This window comes from Oryx dammah, unplaced genomic scaffold (assembly GCF_014754425.2).
Source record: "Oryx dammah isolate SB20612 unplaced genomic scaffold, SCBI_Odam_1.1 HiC_scaffold_28, whole genome shotgun sequence".
Classification (NCBI taxonomy): domain Eukaryota; kingdom Metazoa; phylum Chordata; class Mammalia; order Artiodactyla; family Bovidae; genus Oryx; species Oryx dammah.
In genome coordinates, this window is record NW_024070212.1 from 1,976,651 (window position 1) to 1,995,126 (window position 18,476).

General features: G+C 47.6%; 1 protein-coding gene across 3 annotated transcripts; it reads right to left on the bottom strand.

Annotated features, from left to right (window-relative positions):
• Window positions 1-979: 979 nt before the first annotated feature.
• Window positions 980-17,322, bottom strand: POGK (pogo transposable element derived with KRAB domain). Of its 3 annotated transcripts, none has more exons than XM_040229962.1 (6): window positions 17,174-17,322; window positions 15,631-15,764; window positions 10,086-10,212; window positions 9,225-9,323; window positions 6,171-7,654; window positions 980-2,833 (listed from the first exon to the last, which is right to left on the bottom strand). In XM_040229962.1, exons 2-5 carry the CDS (start codon window positions 15,760-15,762, stop codon window positions 6,183-6,185), a joined length of 1,830 nt encoding a protein of 609 aa, XP_040085896.1. In that variant the 5' UTR covers window positions 15,763-15,764; window positions 17,174-17,322; the 3' UTR covers window positions 980-2,833; window positions 6,171-6,182. The 3 variants fall into 3 exon arrangements, with proteins under 3 accessions (XP_040085896.1, XP_040085898.1, XP_040085897.1); XM_040229964.1 differs by lacking the exon at window positions 17,174-17,322 and adding an exon at window positions 16,998-17,047 and having other exon boundaries at window positions 2,170-2,833; XM_040229963.1 differs by lacking the exon at window positions 17,174-17,322 and adding an exon at window positions 15,993-16,755 and having other exon boundaries at window positions 2,170-2,833.
• Between the last annotated feature and the right edge of the window lie 1,154 nt (window positions 17,323-18,476).

An 18,476-nucleotide genomic window follows, 5' to 3' on the forward strand; every position in this document is an offset into this window, starting at 1 on the left:
AATTAGTTTCTTCAGAAATCCTGAGTGCTTATTATTAGGCATCATTTAGAAAAACAGAGGAAGAAGGCAATTAGAAGTGAGATAATTTCAGGCTTAAAATAAAGCTTATTTTTCCTTTAGAGATTTCAGTAATTCTTTCAGCTATAGGTGTTATCATTGTTCAAAACCAGATTTGGTAAGGCCTGCTTGTCTACCAGGCACCAAGTGCTGGTTTAGCACATATTCTTATCACCTTCTTCATCCTTCCTGGGATCAGTCAGGCACACAGTTCCTCTAACATTTCTCCCATTGCCTGAAGTGATTAGCGTGTTGCTGATCAGATTTCATGAAGTGACTTCTAAATGATTGCTCACTTTGACCATATAAAAATGCCTATGTTTCATTGTGTCTTTGACTTAAACGAGAAATTCTTCCAGTTTGAATAATGGTTTGGGAGTCAGACTTAGATGCTATGGCCAACAGATTGGTTCAGCATTCAGTTCTCATAGCTTAATAAAGAAAAATCTATTCTTGGAGTGTAGCCTAATATTTAATTCAACCAACCAGCATGGCAATTACTAAAAGCACAATATTAAAAGGCATATAGATTCATCATACTTTCATTTTAAAAAATATTTATCAAAACAGGACCAAGTTTTCTATTCATCAACCTGCTAGCATGTTTCCATTCTTTTAATATCCCTTTATGGATTTCCTTCATTGATTGGTAACATTCCATTCCTGAAAACAGTCACTAAACATGACAGGGAAAAAGCTATTTTTGCTAGGGCCCTTTCCCCCACCTTTAAAAGCCAGTTGGAAACCACACATATTTACCTTTAAAGATACCAACAGTAATTACATTGTCATCCCATGAACAGACTTTTTTATTCAAGGGTATAATATATTGGTACCAAACTGAGTGGAGAATGAAGTGTAAATGAGAGTTTGAAATGTGACTATTTAAAAATGCTAGCAGATAATAAACCACCAGAGCCTATTGTCTTTATTATCAAAGTTTATTGTTAGCGTCAGTTCCTATCTACTGGGGAGTACAACTATGCCTCAGTATGTGCTATAGTATCTCTAGGGTAATAGCCATTCTGCAAAATAGTTGTACTGGGGCTCTGTTAGGCATAGATCATAAGTCAGTGGAAGAGTGAGCCCAGAAAACCCTGACAGTAGAGCCATTACTCTAGGAAGTTCCAGTGCTATGCAACCGTAAGGCATCATCTGTCAGCTGATGATGAGACTCAAGGAGGTGTTGGTGGACTGAAACAGGAGTTGAACCCATTTTCTACTCTTCTCTGCAAGACAACTATGGCTCCAGTGTAGGAACCAAAAACTAGGTCTTAGAAAATCCTTTAAGCTCCCAAAACAAGTAAAACAGGACATAAAGAGGAAAGGGCCAGGAACCAGGATAGTGGAGGATAAATTAAGTGGAATTGGAGGGAATGAAAACTTCTGGAATGAAAAGTAGCTGGATTTAGATGCCATTTGAGATGACAAAGAATACAGTGCAGCTAAAAGCAAATGAGGAAACAATTCAAACTTTGAAAAGTAATTAGACACCGAAGTTACAGTTCCCCTCTTGGAGGAAAACTGGTTTTAAAAAATGAGGAACGTGGGTCACTAATAATAGGAATGAGTACCTGAGTAGAAATAGGTGTTTCAGGATGCCAAGAATATTATACAAATGAGCTGGGTCTATAGGAAGGAAAAGTGGTTATGGTAACCTGTTATCCAGATCTGACATTGGAATGATGTTTCTAGCAATGGCTTTGTCTATGAGGTTCTGGCATATTTTTTTGTAGCACAGGTAGCTTTGATGGAATGTTTTAATAACACCCAACTTATGTGGGAATGCAAATTAGTATAGTGTAAAATTTCAAGGATCTCCCACCTATTTCTGCGGGATAGAAGTTTAGAAGTCCTGAAACAGCTGTGGCTAAAGGCCCAAGCCCTCTTACCACCCTTGTGATAAAAATATTAGAGGAATTAACCAAACAGTATCAGGTGAGTCAATGGGCTTTGTACCATGTAGACAGCAGATAATTTATGGAGACTTCTGCAGGCAGCCTGAGAAACAAAAGAGCTTGTGTACTAAATGCTACCCTATCATTAAATATAATCATAACGAAAAATAGGGCCATTAAATGAGACCCTAGAAAAGTCTAGCTGCCGACCAGATTGGGAAGATAAATAAAATAGCATAGTTTATTTTAATCTGTATCTTCCATACTAACCTAGTTTGTCTGTAGAAAAGCCATCTGCTGGCACTAGGCCAGTATGTCTGAATTTTGTCATTATTAGCATCTCATTTTTCCAAAAAAGGAAATGTGTAAGTAGCACGTGTACATAAATGACCATTTCTACAAAGCCTTCTCTGCAGTCTTGACCTGTGTGGGGACAGGTTCTACTGATGGAAGCATTTTTAGAGGCAGAAGGAAAAACATTAACTTGAGGTTTTCTCCAAAGAAAGAATACCAGTGGAGTTGGGCCCATATGATGAGTTTCTTGTTGGTGTTGAACAAATGGTCTCTTCTCTAGGAAATACGTTCGTTCACACCTATTTACAGGTTCCATAAATGTAATTTCTAAAACAAGAAATGAGGCAGAAGCAGTTTCTTTTCTAATCACGTCTCTGATGAAATGAAGGGTCCTCAACTTCTCGGACTCCTCATGGTGTAGGATGGCGTTGGGCTCTATCCCAGGGCCAGATGCTCAGGCTGCTGTCCAGACCTGGGTTATTTCAAGCCCCACGGCCTTTTCCTGCTTCTCCCTGTGCATTCAGGCTGCGAGGAATCTTCTTGAAGCTTTTCCTCCCCAAATGTTCCAAACACAGTTCTATTTGCTAGAAAACAGAACATAAGTATGAGTTAACCTTTGGATTTTAGACACTGTGTAACTTCATGAACATTCCGTTAGTCACATTTCCAAACAGATGAGAAGAGGCCATTTTATGCCCATGTCTCCTCTCAGATGTCTTGTTCACTGATAATCCTGTCTACTTCTATAACTTCCTCAGCTCAAAACCAGGGCAACTATACAGAGACCTGTGGCTGTCAAGATGAGCTGAAACTCATGGTTCTGATTGGATGTAAATACGCGGCCCATGTCCACAGCTGTGCCCCAGCCTTGTTTTCTTCCTTTTGACAGTTCTTGATCCAGTCCTATGGGTAGCATACACCTTAGAAAATTAATACACAAAAATGTCATCTGCTTAAAATCCTTCAAGCTAGGCTTCAGCAGTACATGAACCCAGAACTTTCAGATATAAAAGCTGGGTTTCAAAGAGGCAGAGGACCAGTGATCAAATTGCTAACATCTGATGGATCATGGAGAAAGCAAGGGAGTTTCAGAAAAACATCTACTGCTCTATTGACCATGCTAAAGTTTTTGACTGTGTAGATCACAACAAACTGGAAAATTCTTAGAGACAGGAATACCAGACTACCTTACCTGTCTCCTGAGAAACCTGCATGCAAGTTAAGAAGCAACAGTTAGAACTGGTCATGGAATACCTGACTGGTTTCAGATTGGGAAAGGAGTACAGCAAGGCTGTATATTTAACTTATTTAACTTATATGCAGAGTGTATCATGTGAAATGCCAGGCTGGATGAATCACAAGTTGGAATCAAGATTGCCAGGAGAAATATCAACAATCTCATATATGCAGATAATACCACTCTAATAGCAGAAAGTGAAGAGGAACTAAAAAGGCTCTTGTTGAGTGAAAGAGGAGGGTGAGAAAGCTGGCTTGAAACTCAACATCAAAAAGAACTAGGATCATGGCATTTGGTCTCATCACTTCATGGCAGATACGGAAAAAGTGAAAACAGTGACCAATTTTCTTGGGCTCCAGAATCACTGCAGACAGTGACTGCAGCCATGAAATTAAAAGACGCTTGTTCCTTGGAAGGAAAGCTGTGACAAACTTAGCATATTGAAAAGCAGAGACATCACTTTGCCAACAAAGGACTGTATAGTCAGAACTATGATTTTTCCAGGAGTCAGGCATGGATGCGAGGTGGTGATGATTGTGCTCAGTTGTGTCCTGACTTTTTGTGATCCCATGGACTGCAGCCCACCAGGCTCCTCTGTCCATGGAATTTTCCAGGCAAGAGTACTGGAATAGGTTGCCATTTTCCTCCTCCAGGGGATCTTCCTGACCCAGGGATCGAATCCACATCTCTTGTGTCTCCTGCACTGGCAGGCAGATTCTTTACCACTACCCCACCCGGGAAGCTACAGTCCAAGGGACTCTCAAGAGTCTTCTCCAGCACCACAATTCGAAGGTGGCTGAGCGGCAAAGAATTGATGCTTTCAAATTGTGGTGCTGGAGAAGACTCTTGAGAGTCCCTTGGAAAGCAAGGAGATCAACACTGAAGATTGACTTGGAAGGACTGATGCTGAAGCTGAAGCTCCAATACTTTGGCCACCTGAGGCAAAACAGATTCATTGGAAAAGACTGAGGCTGGTAAAGACTGAAAGCAAAAGAAGAAGGTAGCAGAGGATGAGATGGTTAGATAGCATTAACGACTCAACGGACATGAATTAGAGCAAACTCTGGGAGAGGAGGAACAGAGGAACCTGGAGTGCTGCAGTCCATGGGGTCACAAAAAGTCAGACACTACTTAGCAACTGAACAACAACAGGGTCGGGGAGGAAGGTAAATATGGTAAAAACTCACTATAACTCCTATTTGATATTCAGTGGATGCAGTATAATGGTTAGCAGGCTGAATTCATAGATTAGAGGACATGAAGGGAAAAAAGCAATTTTAGTGATTTTGACTGTAAGAACTTCTAATTGGCTCTGTAATTCTGGGGTTCTCAGAGTAACACTGGGCATCAATGTTAGGAGTACAATTTGATTTGGGCTTCCCTTGTGGCTCAGCTGGTAAAGAATCTGCCTGCAATGCAGGAGACCTGGGTTCAATCCCTGGGTTGGAAAGATCCTCTGAGAAAGGAAAGGCTACCCACTCTGGTATTCTGGCCTGGAGAATTCCATGGACTGTATAGTCCATGGGGTCATTGCAAAGAGTTGGGACATGAGTGACTTTCACTTGATTTGGGGGCAGAGGAGACTTAAATCACTCTTCAGCTTATGCAGCATGAAGTGGGGGTGTCTGACAGGAGATTTCATTTAGAGAAAGCAGCAAGTAGGATGGAAATACCTAAGTATACTTTACAGGAAAGAAAAAAAACATCAAGATACATTTAGGTCCTTTGTAAAAGGAGTGCTCTCTTCATATTAAACTGTCTGGAGGAACAAGTGAACTGAACAAATTAGGGAAATAAAAAAGTAGAATGAGATGTGTGTGTTCTTTGTATGCTGCCCACTGTAGGTGGTCACTTTCCTCTCTCAGGGGTGTGTGAGGAAGAATCATTCTACTCGTGTTTGGTAGTCCTCCACTCCCAACTTCCTATTAAAGACGTGGCCCTTCTATACTTTGAAAATGCCAGGCCTTATTGTCTTCAGACTTCACTTACTGGAGTCCTAGATAAGCACTCTGGTTTGTTTTTTGGTACAGAATTTCAGTTTAAAAATATCACCCTTCACATGTCTGTGAAATTATTGTAATTGTTTATTTCATGTGAATGTCGTCATGAGGATAAGATGATGCTTTAAAACAGACATTTGATGTCCCAGGGAAAAGTGAACATAAGCTATTTCTTTCATTCCCCACTGGGCTACTGCAGACTACCCCAGATGGAAACTTGAGACCCAGGAGACGCAGTTTGAAGGTGCACACGTCCTTATATCCCAGCCCTCCAGGCTAGCCAAGGTGAGCACAGTTGCTTCATGTGAATCAGGTACACATGTTGGCCCTATATATTCAGCATGATTTATATGGGGAAGAAAAATTTTGGTTTTGCAGACAAAACATTTTAACGGAGTCATGTCAAACTATGCTCCTTCAGGATTAAATAATTTCAGCATTATGGCTCTCAGATTAAATGTTCAGGCAGCTCACTCGTTCACTTCATGCATTATGCAAAATACCCGTGAAATAAGCCAGGCAACCAAAATTTCCTATGAAGAAAATGCTGACAGCCTGCTTCCTGCAGCACTGCACTGTGGGGTCGAAGAGTTCTCAGAAAGAATGGCAAGAGACAAAGGGGTGTTTGTGAGACCCGACGTGTCCCGCGGGGACGGCGCCCAGCGGCCCCTCCCGGCTGCTCACCTCGGCTTTCCCTCAGCGGCTCTCTGCCAGGCTCTCAGTGTCACACTCCTTGGGCGGCTCCCCTCCGCCTGGCAGCTCACTCTCGATTTCCCACAGCACGTCATCCTCATCCTCCAGGTTGCTGGAGATGTGGCACTTCTTGAACCCTTGGACGATGGACTCGCTCGAGATGCTATTCCACGCCACCATGACCCACTCCAGAAAAAGGCCCAGCGGCGGCTTCTTGGCGTTCCCGGTGGGGCTCAGCGCCAGGTTCCCCGCCAGGAGCCAGTTGGAATACTGGGCCCGGACACTGTCATTCAGTGGTTTGTAGACCACCACATCCAACACTTGCAGCTGCGAGGTCAAGCCCCCCGGGATGATGACCATGTCCGTGTTCATGCTCTCCATGGAGCTCTTCACTGAGTCGGTGGCGTGGCCCCGGAAGCCATTCAGGATCAGCAGCCCTCGCTGCCTGGGCACGGCGCCCGCCCTCCGCCTCCACACCACCTCCAGCCAGTCCTGCATCAGGTCCTCCGTCATCCACCCATAGCGGTGGCAGCGGATTTCCATGCCACTCGGGAACTTCCCAGGGGGGATGTACGTGCCCCTCAGAATGATGTATGGAGGTAACTTCCTCCCATCAGCCAGCACACCAAGCATGGCTGTGATTTTCAGTTTCTCCCTCCCTGGCGTCTTGACCAAGACAGGCTTTTCCCCCTGGTTGTCCACAGTCACCCTCGAGGGCACCTCTAAGCAAATGGGCGTCTCGTCGGCGTTTCCCATCTGAGCCACCTGGTAGTCGTGCGCCCTGCGCAGAGCCAGGACGCTCCGCTGGTAGGTGACAAGCTTCTCGGTCAGGTCTTCGGGCAGCTGCTGAGGCACGGGTACCTTGTGCCGCAGAGACAAGTCATACCTCCGCATCATTCTTCGACACCAGCCCAAGCTAGCCTTGAACCCTTTCTCTGGGATGTTCATCTCCTGGGCAATCTCCAGCGCTTTCAGCTGCATGGCCTCCCTGGTGATAGGGTCCCCTTTGGCCTGCATGTATCGCACATACTCGGCCACCCGCTGGTCCACCAGGGCGAAGCGCCCGTTCTTGGGGCCGCGGAAGGCACGCCGCATGGCGTGGGCGTTCTGCAGCTGCGGTTTCACTTTGCGCCAGTCGCGGACGTTTTTCTCCAGCACCCCAAACTGCTTGGCCGCCTGGCAGTTGTTGGTGCTCTCGGCGTACTCCACCACCATTAACTTGAACCCTGCGTCATAACTGCGGCGCATGCCCCGGCTGAACTGGAACTTTCCAGCCAGGTCGTCGGCCGAGAGGTCGTACCCGGGGAAGCCCATGGCCATGTAGAAGGGGTACCCCTCGCCCCACTCGGGCAGCTCTGTGATGTCCCGAGGCAGACGGAGGCCAAAGCCATCCAGGTGCTGAGGCTGGGGAAACTGCAAGGCTGCATTCATCGGGCCCGCCCCATCTGGGGGCTTCATGTCGGATTCTTCCTTTTCTGGAAGACATACAGGGAGGGGTGAAGATAGGGCCCATCAGTCAAATGATTTTGGGGTCATGTCTTGATTTCTTTTTGGTCAAAATACCGAGACTACCTGAATCTGAAGTTCACTAAAAGCAGTCAGTTTAATAACAGATACTTCCAAAGTCCTCACCCCTATGCCAGTTCCCATAGATGACCACATCTAATTCTCACAATAACCGTTTCTTTACTCTGTCTTTGCGGATGAGTGTAGAAAAATTAAGTAACGCATCAAAGTGGCAAAGCCAGAAAGTGACAAGGGCTGGCAACTGAACATGGGCACCAAGCTTGAGGAATGTACTAACTCTGAGGGCCACGCCTGGGCCACAATAACCTTTACCTGGGTGAGAAGCCAAATACAACCCATTCTACACATAGTGTTACAGAATTTGTAGCATCATGAACTGAATCATATCCCTTAAACCAAGAAAATCGATAGCAACACCACACTTAGCAAAGTTAAGCTTATAAGGCAGAAGGATGGTTTCTGCATACCCATGTCAGAACTGGGTTTCACTGTATGTTTCTATTTAGAGAGTGGTCACAGAAATTGACTATTACTCAGGGATATTACCATATCTCACCCAAACTAAGAACCCATCAATTGCAAGATGTACCATTACATGCCATTAAGGAAAAAAAAAAAAAATGCCACTAGTGAAACTAACATGCCATCAGTTTTAAGTGTTAGTCACTCAGTCATGTCTGACTCTTTGTGATGCCATGGACTGTAGCCCAGGTTCCTCTGTCCATGGAATTCTCCAGGCAAGAATACTGGAGAGGGTTGCCATTCCCTTTTCCAGGGGATCTTCCCGATCCAAGGATTGAACCTGGGTCTTTGGTATTACATGCAGATTCTTAACTATCTGAGCCACCAGGGAAGACCCACCAGTTTTAAGAAGCATTCTCAACTGCAGAGATGTTAAAGTGATGAGAGAAATACATCTTTTAGAATCAATGAAATACAGCATTTTAAACTATTACTTATAAAGAGAAGGCAAATAAAATCATTCTGGCTGTTGGGAAGCTGTATTTATCCAACTCCTGCTCTCTAGCTGTTTCTCAGTACAACACTATATGCTTCTTTAGACGCATTTGCTCAAATGTGTGCTACAGCTGCCACTGCTTTTTCCATCCAAGATGAAGCAGACAGGAAGTCAAGTAAATTACCCTGGATGCATGCTTTGCCACGCTGTTTTCCTTAGCTTTCAGATGTGTGTGGTATGCTCCCAAGGCACTCAAGATGTGCACTGGGCCAAAGCCACACAAACTTCAATTTCATTCACCTGCATACGAGGTTGCACCTTGAGATTTATAACCCGCAGTTGACAGATGAAGAAATGGCCAATCAGAGACGTGGATGAAGTTGCCGAAGGTCACACAGCATGGTAAACAAGGAGATTTTGAAACTCCAGAGCCCAGTCTTCCTGCCTCAGAACCTTGCCTTATGCTTAAATACCCCCCAGAATGTACCTTAATGTAAACTTAAAATCCATCTTCATAATTTTCCCACTGGATGCCTTCTGGATTGGGTTAATCATAGTACCTGCAAAGGTTCCTCCTTGGAGCTGCCATTCGTCAGAATTCTGAGACTCCTCCTCCCTTTCCAACCGAGTGATCATGTCAGGCTTAGGGAATGGAAATTCTGTTTACAGGAAATAAAACAGGTTAACAGCTGTGTTACTGTCTTGGAGAATTGCCAAAATAAGTACTTTGTAGTACTTAAGCAAACCTCCCCTCCACTCTCACCCCTACAGTCTTCTCAGTATGGAGATTTATGAAAGACAGTAGAGAAGGATTCAGGGATACTTAAAGAAAAAATATGATGGGAAATAGGTCTGTCCAAGGGAATTTATGGATCTCTGATAATGAGGGCCCGGACTAGCAACAACAAAAAGGAACTGCATTTAGCAGGGAAGTGGGTCTATGCAGCCATTGATCTAATGAGCATTCCAGTACCTGCATGAGCCAAGTGGGGAAATCCCTCCAAATGGTTAGACTCTAATAATATCAGTGCTGGGAGGGAAGCAACAAGGATTCTCTGGGGTATGTCCCCAAGCTTCTGAGGCTGACAGGAGAGCAGCGAGGCCTGCCTTCTCTCCTAGGAACGTATAAAGTACAGGCCCAGATCCACAGACATTTCTTAGATGTCTTTTTTTTTTTTTTTTGATAAGTACACCTGGGTTCAATGAGGATGGTTCTGAGAGCTGGCATGAGCTGCTGAGTAAGAGGACACAATATTTATATCCTGCCTAAGTCAAAAACAGGAAATTAAATGGGCACAGGCATTGAGGGAACAGAGTCCAGGTTCAGGAGAGAGGTATGTTGGATACACCTGAGAAGAGAGACATAGAATCAATTCTCTGGGCTCAGAGCTTCTAAGAGACAAAGGAAAACAAAGTTTTACCCAGAGACAGGACAGTTTCATAATTCATCCTCATGACCTCGCGGTAGAGAGCCTTTTGTTGCTCCGTCAAAACTTCCCACTCCTCATCGGAAAAATATATGGCCACCTCATCGAATAGGGCTGGTACCTGCAACAGTGAACAGGCTTTTCTCAGTGACTCGTCGGCACATGCAGATGCAGACCACACACCAGTATCTCACAAGGGCAGGCCTGCGCCTGGAGACACATCAGTCCTCACACGGCTCCAAGATGCAAAATCTGGATGTCAGCAAGGTCCTCTGTGCCCTGCTGAGTGCTTGCCACACTCTCATTCACAGATAAGGAGAGCAAAACCTTGAGATGAAAACTCCCCACCATGGATCACCAGGTTGAGAGACTGGACCCTCACCCGAAGCAGGGAGAGCTGATCACAGCTAAGCCCCCACCCAGAGCCAGTCGACTACAGGAAGGAACATCCTGAGGCGGTTCCCCTGTCAACACAGCCCTGCTGTCTCCCTCAGTCACAGACCCTCAGACCACCGGGGTGCTGGTTGCAGAGCACTAGCCCCATTGTATGACTCAGAACCCAAAGCTGCCTGGGGAGGAGCCGGTGAGAGAAGGGACCTCATCTGGCCTTTTCCAATCCATAAGAGGATGAGGAGGAGGAGAGAAGGGCTAATTAGAGCTTCAATTTATGTAATGAGATACTAGAGCAAACTGGTTTGCTTTGATGCCTAGACCCACAGCAGAAAGCCCTAAAGACAGAGCTCCACTCCCCACTCCCGTACCTCCCTGACACTGTGGGCCAAGCCACCCAGACCAACCTCCTCTTGTTCAACTCTTTTCTTTCTTTTTACTATGTGTCATCTTGCAGTCATTAAAAATCCTATTCCAAAGCTCATATTCAGTGGTAAAGCATCACTGGGCTGCTGTGTTCAGAGCTATTTCCCGTGGCGCAGTCCAGGGCCTGGGGGGATCATGATGATGTTTTCCATCAGCTTAGAAAAGTTCAGTGTCTGCACGGCCTGCAGCTTCTTCAGGTGTCTGGCCATCAGTCATTTAGACCTCCTGGCCTTTCTGCCTTATTCACAAAGTCCACCCCATCCCTCCCCACCCTCACAGCCCCTTCTACATAGGGAGAACTTCCTGCGAAAGGCCCTGTAACTGCTTCATTTATTTCCCCGCACAACCCCATTTAAACCAGGAGGAAACTGGCTCAGAGCAGCCCTGTTTCTGGTCTAAAATCCCACAGCTAATAAACAATAGGGTTGAGGCTGGGACCTAGGATGTCTGACTTCAAGGCTCCGGCCCTTACAGAGGGCAGAATGGCCTCCCTGGTACCCAGCTTGCATGCTCTCACTTCTACCCTGCACGCTCAGTAGAACTTCACTCCAGCAGTTCCTTAACAAACCATTCCCACCCCTCCAAAGACCAGGAGGTCTCCATACATGCTGCTTCAGAAGTCTTCCCCATTCTTGGCCTGGCTGACACCCACCCACCTTTCAAGATTCAGCCCAGATATCCTGTTCCCTGGGCAAGCTGGCCTCAACCTGGGCTGTGTACCTTGTAATGCCCTGGGCTCAAGGCACTTATCACACTGCAGGATCCTCTTGGTTTACCTGTCTGCTTCTTTCACTAGAGTATCAGCTCACTGAGGGCAGAACCTGGGCTTATTTTGTTTTGTTCTCCTAAGCCTAGGACACTTCCTGTAGAAAGTAATCCCTTGAAATGGTGTTTTTGAGTCAAAGATTTAAGTATACACTCTCTTCGCTTCTCTTGTTCTACCTGGAATAGTTTCAAATAATCATTAAAATTTGACTGTCACAAAACTGAGCCTACTCTTTGGAGTAAGAATGGACAAAAATGCCTAGTGTAAAATACCAGGAAGTATAGTGGATGGGTCTCCAGGCTCTGCTCAGATTTCATCAATCTGGAAAGCCAGGCATCTAGGGATTTTCCATCCCACTTTCCAGGCTTTTGAACAACTCTCCCTTTGGCCTTTTCTCTCCCTAGGAAATTTCAGATCTAGGCTATACCTATTTATAGTCCCTTTCCCTTTGCTGATAAAACAGGACACAGGACTGGCTGTGCCTGTCATTTCAGAAGGGCGATCCCTATCAGCACTCATAGAAGGTAACACGTACCCAGTGTGGTAAAAATATAGCAGCCCTGGAGTGGTGAGAAGGCACCTGGAGGCCGGGGTTGGATTCATCTCCTCCCATTTATGACTGTACCATGGAGGGTCCTCAGACAAGCCCATATGATGCCTCAGGGGCACATGGTGTAGTGTGGCTTAGTAATTCTGCTCACAGCAACCTTTTGTGAGAACTGAGCAAGCCTTCAGCCAGGCCCGGCCATGCGGGCCTCCCTGCTCTCTACAGAGGCCTTTTATCTGGCCAAGCACAGCAGAAGGTAAACAGGGCCAGCCCTGGGTCAAACTCAGAAATCAGGCAGCCAGCGTCCAACCCCCAGACACCCACCCTTGCTGGGCCTCACAGGTAGGGGCTCTTGATCCCTGCCCTCCTCCCTTCCTAGGTCAAGGACTCATCAGATAGGTGTTCTTCCTTCTGCTTGTGTGCGCTGCCTCGCTCGGCCCCAGGAACTGTCATTCCAATGCTTATCTAACCATCCTGGAGTACTTACATGCTGCCCAGGCATGCTAACGAAGCTGTACAACCACTCAGCAAAGACAGTGGGGCTCTTAGGGCAGAGGCCTGGGACCAGTGCACTGATAGAGTGCCTGCTGTATGCCAGGCACTGCGTAGGGCACTCCTTCTTGCACTCTTATTGAATCCTTTAGATAATACAAGGATACGGGGATCACTACCCCAGTTTTATGGGTGAGTGAATGGCTGATAAGTGTCTTGCCCAAGGTCACAGTTAGCAAGTCTGACTCCCATGCCCACACCTTCTCAGCAGGTCACTTAGGCCCCTTCCTCGTGGCAGTAGCAAACCCCAGGGTCCCTTAAGAAAGATGAACCGAGGACTTCTTCCTTAGAGCTTCTAAGGAGAGAGCTCAGACTCCAGGGCGCAACATACACCCCCGAGTGGCTGGCTTGAGCCTGGGGCCCGCCTTGCTTCCCTCAACTGTTTCCTCCACTCCCTGACACGCACTGCAGGCTCCAGCTGCAAGAGCTACAGCTGGCTCTACACATAAATTTTTTTTCCAGTGCCTGTGCTCCTGGCTTCCTAGATAGCAAGATCTTCCCTTCCCTTGGCTGGTTCCACCTCTAAGACTTGGTTAAAAGTATATGTTCCCTTTTCTCTACCTGAAATGGTATTTCTACTCCAATTCTCCCATGCAATATTACCCTTATAGCATGGTTCTTAAGATTGAAAGCTTTTATTGATCACCGTAACACAACCTACAGCCAAAACACATACGTAAGAGACAGATTTGATAGTTTTCTTCTAGTTGCCCTGGAACAGGATTTTTTTCGCTCAGCACTGCTGACACTTCTGGCCAGATCATTCTCTGTTGCAGGGGCTGTCCTGGGCATCACAGACATATGGCAGCATCCCGGGCCTCTACCCAGGAGATGTCAGTAGGCTCTCCCACTTCCCAAGTTCCACCACAAGTCATGACAACCAGAAATGTCTCCACTCAGATGTACCTGGGAGGGGGCAAAACTACCTACTACTCAAGACCAGGTCCTTGCTTGCTTTTTCCAGGAGTTCTCCGGCCTGTAGGAGAGACTGTCCAGACCTGATATCTACCACAGAATTCCAAATACTGTGTAATTAATCAGATTTACTTTCCTGTCTTCCACATAAAACAAGTATTAATAATTCCACGAGACTAAGAACTTTGTCTTAGTAACACCCAGCACTGTGCTGAGTAACTGCCGATGGATGGCAGGTTGCCTGGATGCCACACATGCCAGTCCTCCTCCTCCAGCTCCGCTGGTTACTTCCTTTCCCAGCCAAGCATGGGCTTCACCTTGCTCTTTTCTGAGTTGTCCCAACAGACTCTAATGCTTGCTTCTACTGCACCTGTTTTGCATGCTTCTCCATTCTGTCTAAATGTTCTCGGTTGGCCAGTATAGCCTCAAAGCATTGAGTTCTTGCTCAGGGCTAGATGGGATGACTCTTGCTCTCTAAAATCTCCCCAGCTGTAGGGGTTAGAACTGAGGAGGACAGCAGCACGGTCTGAAGAGACAGAAGCAGTCCAGCTTCAACAGCTAGACTGGCAAACCCACAGCCTGGAGTCGTATTTTTTTTTTTTTCCTTCCTAATTGAGTATAACATACATACAACAAAATGCACGACTTTTAAGGTTCCAGCTCAAGAGGTGTTTTTAAGAACAGAAGTCAGCATACATGTGTATCCCAGGGGCAAAGCAGATAACCCTGCTGCACCTCATGCAGTGGGAGGGGAGTAGGACGAGATAGTTTGCAAAGACCATGATTCTATGGATACAGATCTCTCATTGGGAACAAAGCATACTATGTATACCAATGACATTCACACACAGTGTAAAACTAAGCAGAGAAAAGGAATGTCATTTGGTGCTTATTTAAAATGTTTACCATGCATGTTTAGTTATCATAAAGTCCAGTAAGTACTGTAAATAATGTACACAACTGGAACTATAAAATCTGTTGCATTTATGCTTTAAATTTGAATTCTATCACATGACAAGGTTTGCGTATGCTCCCTACTCACTGCTGCCTACTATCCCAATCCCTCCACCCAGGGCCAGCTGGAAATGCAGTTCTCTCCTGGGTCAACTACTGTAAGAGATGTTCACACAGAACCAACCGGCCTCATCCCATAAAGCTCTCCTCATATCAGCCCCAAGACTTAAATGGTTTAAGTGGTTCCCTTCAATCAGTAGTAGGTGCCAAAGATTTTCTCCTCACCCCAAATTTGGTCAGCCTCTGAGCCCTCTTCTCCACTCGGCCTCTACCCTGGACACACACACCTGCTACGGTCCACAGTCTGCACAGCCCGGTTTTAGCAAGAATTCCACTAAGTCAGTTTAGAAAGAATCACCCACTGTTGATGGCTCCTCTTAGCAATTTTCCATTCACTGAGCCCTATGCTTTCTTTCCTGGTAATAAATCCCCACTTGTCTTTACTGTTGAGCTCTCTCCTGTTCTCTTCTCTCTCCTATTATGACAGTCTTGAAGCCCATCTCAGTAGTTCTGAATATTAATATATTCCTTAGTATATTCCTTATTATCTAAGCAAGTGCCAGAATAATTTTTCTTTTACACATGGGTCAGCAGACATTTAGTTGACATCTACAAGGTGCCTGGCATTAAGCAGGATATAGGGAATCCATGGGTACAGGAGAGAGACACAGCTGTGGCCTCTTGGACTTCCAATCTTGATGGTGATACATTACATGGCTAAAGAGATAGTTCTCATAACTAGCTTCTCCATTCTTCACTGTGCCTTTTAAAGCCACAGAACTGTTTTCTCAGGAATGCAAACACACCGGACTGGGCTAAGCTAGGCTATTTTTACTTCCTGTGGCTGTCTGAGGAAGAGACTTATTACAAACCTGGCTCCCAGGCCTGCCCCTCACAGCTGTGTGAGGACCCCACACCTACTTACTTACCCATCCACCCTCTGAGCAGATTCGGACTTTTTGCATATCTGTGGGGCCATCCTCCAGTTCCCGGCTCTGAATCTCTTCTTCTTCTTCCTCTTCTTTCAGGGTCAAATTGAAAGGGCAGGCTGTGGATGCCATCTCTGCAAGCAAGATTCAGTTCAGAAAAATCAGGTGCTAGTGTGAACTCTTCAAAGCCTGTGAAGGGGATAGCTCAGGTTACACAAACCTTTTTAGCCCCAGGATAGTTCAGGGGTACAAGAGAAAGGGAAGAGCCAGGTCTGGGGAGGAAGGGCTTCAAGGAAAGCATCAGGAAGCTGGAAGGTGACATTTAGTTATGAAAAGAAGAGGGTTGCAGGCAGTCAGCATACCTGGCTGTCTTCAAATATTTAAAAAACTGGAAGAGAGACCAGACTGGTTCTGTAGAGACCCAAGGGCATAACAGGTTGGTGGGTAAACATTCCAGGAAGTTTTATTAATGCATCAAAAGGCAGAACTTTGTCATAGCCAGTGCCACCCAAACATGGAATCAGCAGCAGGTGTGTTGGCTTCCTGTCAATGAAGGAATTTGAACTCATAGTGCACTCGCTCGACTGGGTTGTTCCTACAGGGCCAGTTCAGTGTCAGGAGGTTGGTTGGCCCAGAAGACCTGGATTTTCCAGAGTCAAAGGTTTTGTCCATGAGCCAGGTCAGAAGATAGAGTCATTCTGCCTTTAAGTGACTTTCCAACCCCAGGACCCATAGTGAAGAGTAATGCTTGGATACCCAAGAAGAGGCAGAAATCACCAGGGTCTGGGGCCCACCCCCACCGGCAAAACTCATTGCATCTGGACAGCAAACTCTCTCTTCTGCAAATTCTCTTTCGCCCAGCTCCTACGCCAGTACAAAGGCCGCGCTCCTGCCCTCTAGGGGCGCGGGCAATTCCTAGGTGTGAAGTGAGTGTGCATCTGGTGGGCCGCATCCTCCCAGGCTTCCAAAGAAAAGATCCTTCCGGAGTTCAAAGTCCGCTTCTTCGGTATTTTCAAAAAGGACGGGCAAATGCAGCAAGATACGTCTCGGGCGGGTGAACAGGCTTCAGATCCCTGAAGCTGCGGCCAGAACTTAGCTACGGCCTCCCCGGCCAGCTCCCGGGAGGTGGGGGCGCCGCCCCACAGCAAAGGTGCGGTTTAAGAAGTCCCCGCCGCCGCCGCCGCCTACCCGCACGGCGCCCCGCCCGCCGCCGCTGCCGCGCCCCCGGGGCGCGCTCGGGTTTCTCCAGCCATCTTGTCCCATTTCCCTTTCTCCGCGGCCCCGCGCCGGGAGCGCTCCCGCCGCCTGCCTGCCCGCGCCCGGCCCGGCCCGCCTCCCCACCTGGCCCGCTCCCGGCCCCAGCGCACCTGCCGAGCGGCCGGGGCCGGCGCCGCCTGCCTCCCCCGGCGGGCCCGCAACAAAGGCGGCGGCGGCGGTGATAGCAGCTGCAGCGTCGGCGCCCCCGCCCCCGCCGCGGCCCAGCGGCCTGGGGCCCGAGGGAGGGGCCGCGCTGCCCCCGCCCCGTCCGCCCGCGCGCACTCACCGCCGGGCCGAGCGCCAGGGCGCGGGCCGGGGCCGCGGTGCAGACGCCGAGGGCTGCGTCCCGGCTGTCACAGCGCCATCCTTCCCGTCTCTCTGGCTTCCCGTGCGCGCGGCCCCTCGGGAGGGAGGGGAGAGGACACGTGGTGGGAGGAGGGAGGGTCCGGCCGGGAGCTGAGAGTGTTGGGAGGCGAGGGGAGGAGCGCGGCTGATGTCAGCGGGCTCGGCGGCGCCGGGGGACGGCGTCCGCGCCAGCTCCCGACCCTCCTCCTGGCGTGGCTTCCGGCTGGTGAGCGCCCTGCCCTCCTCGAGGCTGAGCTCCTGACCCACTGGCAGGCTATACCTCGCCTGCCTGAACAGTCTTACACTCTGCCCTCTCTGCTCCCCTGGTGCAGTTTCCAATGCACCGCCTGTGACCTCGGCATAGATGAGGCAGGAAGAGCCCGTATTTACATTTGAAGTGAACGTAGCCTGGGTGCACGCGTTCCTGCGCTTATTTGCATGAATCAGTGCTTTGCGCTTAGTTAGATGAGTAAGTACTCCGGGTACTCGGAGCCGTGCTTCAAGGACTGTGTTATGAAGAATGACCAGCAAGGGCATGAGAGAGAGGGAGGGGTGTTGGATTTGGGGGGAAGCCTGCATATGCACGTTCTGGCAGGCATGTCAGAACTTTGTTGTTACGGTTCAGTCGCTCAGTAGTGACCTACTCTAGGACACAATGGACTGCAGCATGCCAGGCTTCCTTGTCCTTCACCATCTCCTAGAGTATGCTCAAACTCACGTCCATTGAATCGCTGATGCTATCCAAGCATCTCATCCTCTGTCTTCCTCTTCTGCCTTCAATCTTTCCCAGCATTAGGGTCCTTTCCAAGGAGTGGTCGATTTTCATCAGGTGGCCAAGGCACTGGAGCTTCAGCATCAGTACTTCCAATTGACTATAAAGGGTTGATTTCCTTTAGGACTGACTGGTTTGATCACCCTGCTGTCTAGGGGACCCTCAAGAGTCTTCTACAACACCACAGTTTGAAAGCATAAATTCTTTGGTGCTCTACCTTCTTTATGGTCCTACTCTCACATCCATACATGACTACTGGAAAAACCATAGCTTTGACTAGACGGATCTTTGTCAGTAAAGTGATGTGTCTGCTTTTCAATATGGTGTCTTGGTTGGTCAAAGCTTTTCTTCCAAGGAGCAAGTGTCTTAATTTCACAACTGCAGTCACCATCTGCAGCAATTTTGGAGCCCAAGAAATAAAATCTGTCACTGTTTAAATTTTTACCCCGCCTATTTGCCATGAAGTGATGGG

Bases quoted from the DNA above. Each gene is read 5' to 3' on its own strand.
- POGK (XM_040229962.1), bottom strand. From the start codon at position 15,762: ATGGCATCCACAGCCTGCCCTTTCAATTTGACCCTGAAAGAAGAGGAA. The intron at 10,213-15,630 runs GTAAGTAAGTAG...TCACTGTTGCAG, and splicing joins TCTGCTCAGAGGGTGGATGG to GTACCAGCCCTATTCGATGA. The intron at 7,655-9,224 runs GTACTATGATTA...TATGTCTTCCAG, and splicing joins CCAAGGAGGAACCTTTGCAG to AAAAGGAAGAATCCGACATG.